At 34.4% G+C, this 9,342-nt stretch overlaps 2 protein-coding genes across 2 annotated transcripts; one reads left to right on the forward strand and one right to left on the reverse strand.

The window, feature by feature from the left end:
- Positions 1-306: 306 nt before the first annotated feature.
- On the reverse strand, positions 307-2,384 carry LOC143910234 (glycerate kinase). The gene is made up of 2 exons (XM_077428625.1): positions 2,313-2,384; positions 307-2,248 (listed from the first exon to the last, which is right to left on the reverse strand). Exon 2 carries the CDS (start codon positions 2,180-2,182, stop codon positions 692-694), a length of 1,491 nt encoding a protein of 496 aa, XP_077284751.1. The 5' UTR covers positions 2,183-2,248; positions 2,313-2,384; the 3' UTR covers positions 307-691.
- A 1,069-nt stretch (positions 2,385-3,453) lies between these two features.
- Slh (sec1 family domain containing Slh) lies at positions 3,454-6,690 on the forward strand. Its single transcript, XM_077430057.1, has 11 exons — positions 3,454-3,631; positions 3,826-3,985; positions 4,070-4,371; positions 4,451-4,540; positions 4,614-4,872; positions 4,950-5,102; positions 5,182-5,357; positions 5,462-5,729; positions 5,809-5,938; positions 6,011-6,262; positions 6,350-6,690. The coding sequence occupies exons 1-11, from the start codon at positions 3,604-3,606 to the stop codon at positions 6,455-6,457; spliced, it is 1,926 nt and encodes a 641-aa protein (XP_077286183.1). The 5' UTR covers positions 3,454-3,603; the 3' UTR covers positions 6,458-6,690.
- The last annotated feature ends 2,652 nt before the right edge of the window (positions 6,691-9,342 follow it).

Raw genomic sequence — 9,342 nt, forward strand, 5'->3', positions numbered from 1 at the left:
TGAATAGACTTCGGTTACTCATCAAAGAAATTTTAAATAACAATTGATCGTTCCATCATTGTTCAAAGCAAGAGAGAAAAAAAGCTTGTAAAAACATGTATTTTCTAAGAAATGAACAATAATGCTTCAATCCCTAGCCTAAGTCTAATCATAAACTTTTAAAAGTTCATATACAATTTTTTTCAACTGCAATAAAATTTAAATGAACATAATAGTGTTAATGCAGGTACAATATAATTTCAGATAACACTGATCTGGTTTGTTAATATCTAAAAATTCATATTATATGATTAATAAAATAAAACTATAGATCAAAACAATCCAATTTATTTATTATCCAAACAAGTATGTGCATATATAATATAATAAATCAACAGCTTATGGTCCCAATATTTCTGTACATAAATTCTATATAATATGTGCATAATAAAATTAAGTAATGATAAGAAAAGAGATAGTTATACATGTAAACAGTTCATAATACATTTGTATTTATTCCTTGAAAAAGTACATATGAATTACATAGTATCTACAAAGTAAAAAATTGTACAATTTAAGTATTATAAAAAAGTTTTATGAATGTATAAAGAAAATAGCAAAGTGAAACATAGAATAACCTTATGAACAAAAGAATAATATGTGATAAAACGTGGTTATATTTAAGTAAAATAAAGTCACCTTAATACAGAACTTAGGATACAGAAACTCGAGTCAATTTCTTAGGTGTAATTATTATCATATGAATGTCCATAACATTCGTATTAGTGTGGCCAGTTTTTACATGGAATTTTTCATTGCAAAACTTTCGGTAGAAATTATATGTATCGTTATTAGCCAAATATGTTTCAGCACACAAGTTTTGATCCAATGCATCGGATATCAAATGGCTGTAACCAATCGCGCCAGCGGCATCGGTAGGTCCATCGATACCATCCGTACCGGCACACAGCATATGAACATCATAATTGTTTAATAGACTCATCTGCTTTTTCTCAAAATTAAAATTCGAAGAAAATCTAAGGGCTAATTCTTGGCTCCTTCCTCCTTTGCCCGTTCCTTTAACGCTAACCGTTGGTTCACCTCCGGCGATTAAGAAAACTCCTTTACTATCTGGATTGAGTTTCAAAGCCTTTATTTTCTGTATATCATCATCACACAATGATATTTGATTTAAAGTTTTCAAAGTCTTTTCAGCAACATCTGTGTTAATCGAATCAAGTAGAAGAAAAATTATTGTACATACTAAACGGCAATATTGATAACTCAATGTTTCAACATCTCCATGAATACTATCACTCAAAACTAATGTATGGTATCCTAAATTGGAAGCTTCATCGTTACCAGCCTGTATAGCCATTGTATTGTTACCAATTACATAATTACTCACATCAATGTCTGGTGGATATTTTTCAACCGTCGTATTGTTCAATACTTGTTTGATAGATTGGGGCAAGCTAGTTTCCAAAGAATATTTTTTGATTATATCCAAAGCTTTCGATGAATCATCGTCATTTTCAAAAGTTGGACCACTAGCAATGAATTCAGGACGGTTTCCAATTATATCAGAAAGCATCAAAGTAACAACACTAGCAGGATAACTCATCAATGATAATTTTCCGCCCTTTACAGAAGATAGACATTTTCTTACAGTATTCAATTCAATTATGTCGGCACCAGTATTTGCTAGTTTCTTGATGAAATCACCTTTCTCTTGAAGAGTTATAGGGTGTAAAGGAGCAGGAAGAAGAGCAGAACCTCCTCCGGATAATAAGACTAGTAAAACTGATTTTTCATCTAAATTTTTAACCAGATTAATTATTTTATTGGTTGTATACTCTGCTTTTGCATCTGGTAGATTATTCTCAGCACCTTCGTAAAACTCTATCACAGAGGATGACGAAACACACGATTTATTCAAAACACCCTTAGGAATACTTATAATTCCATGCTTTAATTTGCAATTTAGTATTCTTTCTATTTCTATCGCCATTTGAAACACTGCTTTTCCAGCCCCCACTAAATAAACATCTTTATTGGCGAGGTTATGGGGAAAGTTATATACCTTCAAAACTTCTGTAGTTTTGTCATAATTAATGTTATTTCTAATTAGACTCGGTATTTGTACTGAAGACACACATTTTAAGAAAATTTCTTTTAAAATTCTTGACACTTTATCACACATGTTGACTGCCTTAATAACCACTTTAGTTTAATCCGCAATGAGATTAAATGATAAGATAACGTTTGGCTAAAAACAGAAAAGCAATGGCTGTATAATAAAACACAAGAAGTTGAAGTAATGTTTTAAATACCTATTGACTAAATTTCATGTTTTCGACAGTTAAAATCCATGTTCATGACAGCTGTCATAAGCAAACCTACATAAAAAAAATATTAATAATCATGATTCAAAACTGTTTGTATGATTTGGTAAAAGTTAATATTTTAGCTCAAATTAGCTTGTTATGTAGTTAGGTGTATTTTTTGAATTTTTATTGTATTGTACTTTATAATTAAATGTAATCTTTTTAATAAACCAATGGGGAAATATATAAATACATCGGTAATTGGACTATTCGTCACATTGGGGTGGTTACAAAAACAATTTTTGCCATGAAAATCGCGAATACACAATATTTGGCACTCAAGTTCTCGTTACTATGATAGTTATCGTTAGTATGATGGACTTTTCGGCTGCCAGATGTTCTGTTATAGAGATTTTAGTGACTTTGTGACGAGTAATTTGTGACCAGTTATCACCGAACCGAATACATCAGTGGCGGCTCGTGAGAATTCCCAGAGGGGGGGGGGGGCTGCAGCGATTAATCGGGCTGTAGTAGCTCGTTGACCATACCGGTGATCAAATGCAGACAAAAATAGCATGCATATGTACTATACTGGGAGGTCTGCAGCCCTGCAGCCCATATGGACGGCAAAAATAGCATGCATTTTTACTATTCTGGGAGGGCTGTAGCCCCGCAGCCCATATATACGAGCCGCCACTGATTAATACATTATATTTATAAGAATACTTTTAATGTAAATATACAAAGTTTTTATAGCCATTGCTACGTCCACACTACTAATATCTACACCCGATATTTATGAAATTTGCTATAATCAGTTCCTAAATAGCAACCACAGGTGGCAATATGGGAACTGGATATGGAAAATTTCGTAAATATCGGGTGTAGATATTGGTAGTGTGGACGTAGCCATTGAAAACGTATTTTCTCTGTTTATTCGGTTCGGTGATTACTGGTCACAAATTACTCGTCATAAAGTCACCAAAATCTCTATAACGGAACATCTGGCAACCGAAAAGTCCATCATACTAACGATAACTATCATAGTAACGAGAACTTGAGTGCCAAATATTGTGTATTCGCGATTTTCATGGCAAACATTGTTTTTGTGACCACCCCAATGTGACGAATAGTCCAATTACCGTTTATTCATAGATAATTGTGTGTGGCGAAGAGTAAAATGTGGCGAAAAGCCGTTAGCTTGGCCAACCTGTCGACTTACTGACGTGTAAGTTTGACAGATGACAGCTAGTGGAACTACCATTTATTAACCCGATGAGAAATAGCTGAATTTGCCATGGCTTCGTTAAAAGAACGTCAAATTAGTGCGTGCTTCTATTATTACCATCCATTCTTGATAATTTTCCCATTACTTCGTTTGTTCAAAATCAAAAATTTAATTGGTACACTTCTATGGAATATTTGAATAGAGGAGTGTCCATGTTTATACCAGACATGAAATTGTGACTTGAATTGATTTTAATCAATAGTTCAATGATAACTTTATATGTATTTGTAGGTGCACTGAAGCAAATGCTAAATCTCAATCAGACACCTAGCAAAAGTGCAGCAAGCGAACCTACCTGGAAAGTTTTAGTGTTCGATAGAGTCGGACAAGACATAATATCACCATTAGTATCGGTGAAAGAACTCAGAGAATTAGGCGTAACACTACACGTGTAAGATTGAATTTAAACATAATGAAATGCTTATTATTAAACGAGTCGACTGTTATCACATTTTATGTATTATTGAACTTTCAGCCAACTTCATTCCGATCGCGATCCCATACCTGAAGTACCAGCTGTGTATTTTTGCGCTCCCAGCGAAGAGAACCTCGGCAGGATCAGTCAGGATTTGGAGAATGGCATCTACGATCAGTACCATTTGAATTTCATATCACCAATATCGCGACAAAAACTCGAAGATTTGGCTGCCTCAGCACTTCATTCCAATTGTGTTGCTAACATTCAGAAAGTTTATGATCAATATTTGAATTTCATATGTTTGGAAGATGATATGTTTATTTTGAAACATCAACAGTCTGATTCACTGTCTTACTATGGTTGGTATAATAAATTAATATGTATATATATACATATTATTTCAATCTGAAGAAAGCTAATTTTTATTAACATTTTAAGCTATTAACCGTGGTGATACTAAAGACACTGAAATGGAAAGCATAATGGACAATGTTGTTGACAGTTTGTTTTCATTGTTCGTTACATTAGGTATAGTATAAATTAATATGTAAACATTACAACAATTACAACAGTTTAATATCTAAATTATATTTATTTTTAGGTAATGTACCTATAATTCGGAGCGCCAAAGGAAACGCTGCCGAGATGATAGCTAAAAAGTTAGATAAAAAATTACGCGAAAACCTGTGGGATAGCAGGAACAATCTTTTCCACGGTAACACGGGTCAAACTGGTGCTTTTGGATTTTCTAGACCACTTTTAATAGTGTTGGATAGAAACATGGATATGGCAATACCTTTACATCATACTTGGACATACCAAGCACTGACACATGATGTTCTTGATCTATCTTTAAATCGGTTACTATTTGAAATGTCCCTTGTATTATTTATAATTTCAAATACATATGTATAAAATGTGTCTGTTTTATTTTTAGAGTGCTAGTTAATGAGGGTCCATCTGCTGCTGGAATCAAAACTAAACCAAGATCGTGCGATTTAGATGCGAAAGATAAATTTTGGTTAGATCATAAAGGTAGCCCATTTCCTACCGTTGCCGAAGCTATTCAAGAAGAACTAGAAAAATATAGGTAAGATATTTTGATATTTTAGATTGAAATATTCACTTGATATCGATATGTACATATATATTTTATTTATCAACTTTAGGTCATCTGAGGAAGATGTTAAAAAACTTAAAAGTTCAATGGGGCTCGACAATGATAGTGATTTTGCTTTAAGTATGGTAAGCGATAATACCCAACGGTTAACCAATGCAGTCAACTCATTACCACAATTGATGGAAAAGAAAAGACTCATAGATATGCACACTAGCATCGCCACTGGTCGGTTCATAATATGAAAATAATGTTTTGATTTCATAATTTTCACTATTTTTACAAGCCTCTTCTATTTATACTAAATATAAATCTTTGTACTTTGAATACAGGCATATTAGAAAGTATAAAGTCACGCAGACTAGATTCTTTCTTTGAGCTGGAAGAGAAAATTATGAGCAAGACGGCAGTTGAAAGCAAAACAGTGCTGGATATCATCAGCGATCCGACGGCTGGTTCGACTGATGATAAAATGAGACTTTTCATAATATACTACATATGCACTCCTCATATAAGCGAACAAGAGTACATCAAATTCGAAACAGCTTTAACAAATGCAGGATGTGACATGTCTGCGATGAATTACATCAAACGATGGAAGTAATGACATCACTTGTTATTGAACAATTCTTATTACAACCCATTCCATGGTGCAAATTTTGACCAATTTAAATTTTAGAGGCTATACGAGAATGTCTGGTCAATATGAAGGTGGTGGTACGAAAACTGTCTCTATGTTTTCCAAATTGATGTCTCAAGGGTCATCGTTCGTCATGGAAGGTGTAAAAAATTTAGTAGTTAAACGACATGTAAGATTATCACATTTGTCTGTCTTATATATAGTAATTTTTTGTATGATAACTTGAATTGGGCCGTTTTAGAATCTCCCAGTCACCCGTGCTGTAGATGCTGCAATGGCTGGCGGCTCAGGTGGAACAAATACCAATTTGTCTGGAAGCAATAGTGGAAGATCTGGTGGCACTGAGGGAGATCTCCTTTGGTTTGATCCTCGTTTATTGAGACCAAATGATGCGCCAGTAGCTCCTAGGACTACACCTTTTCAAGAAGCCGTTGTATTCATCGTGGGTGGAGGCAACTATATCGAATATCAAAACCTCGTAGACTATGCTAAAGTAATTTACAATATAATACTATACAGTGTGCTGTCCTTTTTATTATTAAAATTATTATTTTTACTAAATATTCATTATTATTTTCAGCAAAAGTCAGCCAATAGTAACATCCGGATCATATATGGTTCATCGACTTTGACAAATGCCTCACAATTTCTGAAACAACTTTCATTATTAGGACAAGAATTACAATAGTACGAACCCTGTTATACATTTTTACAATACATGTAAATGAAGAATTATAATTTTAATTTCATATATGTAATAATGATGAACTTTTATATAAATTGGTGTATTCTTTTCCCTCTTATTTTTTAATAATCGAAATTAATTGAAAGCTTCTTTTCGAAGGGCGTCATTTTTTTTCTATATTTGCTTATTTATTGTATAATTGTATTGAACATTAAAACATAATGTCAGCAAGCGATACATTGTTTCATTTTAATATATAATATATTTCTTAATTTTATATGCGCAAAAATGGATATTTTTTGATGATGGCAAATTATAGTATTATTATATTGTACTAGTGTTGTACCCAATGAAATATCTTCGCATGGGTGTTGGCATATTAAGTTATTAAATAAAAAAATAATTAAAATAAATGTGTTCGATCCCCACGTGGTCAGAGAAATGTAATAATAATAGAAGGGCCCTTACTAATAAATAATTGCTGTCAATATAAATACGCTACAACGCACGGAATACAATCGGGTCAATTTACTTATAAAAATGCATCCCGTGTTGTTTATTGTGTATTTATGAATGCATTGTGCAATTTTCACCGATGCTTGCCCATCTTACGAGTAATATAAACAAACAGAGAAGTTTTTATCGGACATACGTCGAGCACCAAGCATCAAATACGACTGATGCTAAAATTATTTATATCTGTCCGTGGACAGAATGTCACTTGACAACAAAAGGACACCTAAAGCCACTTCTATTAATATTACATTTCTCTGATTGTACTAGTGTTGTACCTGATGAAATATCTTCGCATGGGTGTTGGCATATTAAGTTGTTAAATTAAAAAAAATTAAAAGAAATGTGTCGTCAGTCATGTGTTCGATCCCCATGAGGTCGAATTTTTTTTAAATATATTTAATTGAATTGTTGCATATGAAAAAAAATGATAAAAACTACCTGCCTACTTATGTTCATATAGACAATATAAGACACCGATAGAAAAATTAATTAATCAACTAAATTACTATACATATTTTCAATAGATGTCGGTAAATTATCTGCCAAGTGGAAACATTAGTAACAATTAGTATATATAGAAGTTTTTTCTTTTATTATTGTATTCGTATATACGTTTTCTTATTATTATCCCTATCTAACTTCCTAAGAAGAGAATAGTCAGGGATGTCAGGGATTTTAACAGCAAGCTAATAGAAAATACCATTAAGAATAACCGTAGCCTGAAAAAGTGCAAACAAGATCTTTTCTTAGGCAAAAACCAAATGATCGCAATCAGATCAGAGAGCGGAGTAATAATTAAGAATAGAGAAGAGATCATAGACAGAGTTTATACGTTCTATGCAAAACTTTACGAGAACAACAACGGTCAATTTCCCGCTCCAGAATCGACACACGGCCAAAGGGTTCCTGCAGTATTGCCTAGCGAAGTAGAGGCCGCGCTAAAAACTGCAAAGAACGGTAAAACCCCAGGGGAAGATAATATTCCCATTGACTTACTAAAATGTGGCGGCCCCCCCCCCTAATTAATATCTTAGCTAGGCTTTTCAGCAAATGCATCCAGAACCAAGCTATACCAGAAGGATGGAATAACGCAACTATCATTCTAATACACAAAAAAGGCGACAAAAGCGATATCAAGAACTAACGACCCATTAGTTTACTTTCAGCGATCTACAAGCTCTTCACGAAGGTTATTACAGAAAGGCTGAAGAATATCCTCGACGAGAACCAACCTATAGAGCAGGCAGGGTTTAGGGCAAATTTCAGCACAATGGACCACCTCCAAGTAGTTGGCGAACTAATCGAGCGCGCCAACGAATATCAACGGCCATTGTGCCTAGGTTTCGTCGATTATGAGAAAGCCTTCGATACAGTTAGTCATAATGCAGTACTTAACGCTCTACAAACACAGGGAGTGCCGGAACCCTATGTGGGACTGTTAGCTGCAATATATAAGAATGCCACAGCTTCGGTTAAAATTTTTTCAGGTACAGATAGATTTAGCATAGGAAAAGGAGTAAGACAAGGAGATACAATCTCGCCCAAGTTATTCAATGCGGTGCTTGAGGGAGTTTTCAGGAACTTGGATTGGGATACAGCCGGAGTAAGCATCAATGGTCGCTTTTTGAGTCACCTTCGGTTCGCAGACGATATAGTTTTAGTAGCTCGTGATTCAGCTGACCTACTTTCAGACTAACACAGCTGGACAGGGAAAGTAGAAAAGTAGGATTAAAAATTAACGTAGATAAGACTAAACTAATGTTCAATAGTTATTGCATGCCTGATAGCATCCCCTTAGATGATAAACCAGTAGAAGTAGTAAATAATTATTTATATTTAGGTCAAATAATTGACATGTCTGGTAGTAAAGATGAAGAGATAAAGAGACGTGTGAAATTAGGATGGAGTGCATTTGGACGGATGAATGCTGTTTTTAAATCAAAAATGCCACTCTGCCTGAAGAAAAGGATCTTTGATCAATGCGTTTTGCCAGTGATGACGTATGGATGTGAAACTTGGACACTGAACGCCAAGATGCTAAATAAAATCCAATGCACTCAAAGAAGTATGGAACGCTGTATGCTTGGCATAACGAGGAAAGACAGAAAGCGGAACACGTGGGTGAGAAGCATGACAAGGGTAGTGGACATAGTGGATAGAGTGAAGAGATTGAAATGGCAATGGGCGGGTCACATAGCTAGGAGGATGGACGAAAGGTGGACAAAATAAGTGCTTGAATGGTACCCGAGAGAAGGCAAAAGAGTAAAAGGAAGACCGCAAGGAAGATGGGTGAACGAAATTAGAAAAATGTGCGGAATGAGATGGATGAGTGTTGCGCAAAACAGAGACGAGTGGAAGCGTGTTGGAGAGGC

This window comes from Arctopsyche grandis, chromosome 4, assembly GCF_051622035.1.
Source record: "Arctopsyche grandis isolate Sample6627 chromosome 4, ASM5162203v2, whole genome shotgun sequence".
In the NCBI taxonomy this organism is placed as follows: domain Eukaryota; kingdom Metazoa; phylum Arthropoda; class Insecta; order Trichoptera; family Hydropsychidae; genus Arctopsyche; species Arctopsyche grandis.

Excerpts from the sequence above, each read along its gene's own strand:
- LOC143910234 (XM_077428625.1), bottom strand. The coding sequence starts at position 2,182 with ATGTGTGATAAAGTGTCAAGAATTTTAAAAGAAATTTTCTTAAAATGT.
- Slh (XM_077430057.1), top strand. The coding sequence starts at position 3,604 with ATGGCTTCGTTAAAAGAACGTCAAATTA. Across the intron at positions 4,372-4,450 it reads TGATTCACTGTCTTACTATG|CTATTAACCGTGGTGATACT; the intron begins GTTGGTATAATA and ends TAACATTTTAAG. Across the intron at positions 4,873-4,949 it reads CTTGATCTATCTTTAAATCG|AGTGCTAGTTAATGAGGGTC; the intron begins GTTACTATTTGA and ends TTTTATTTTTAG.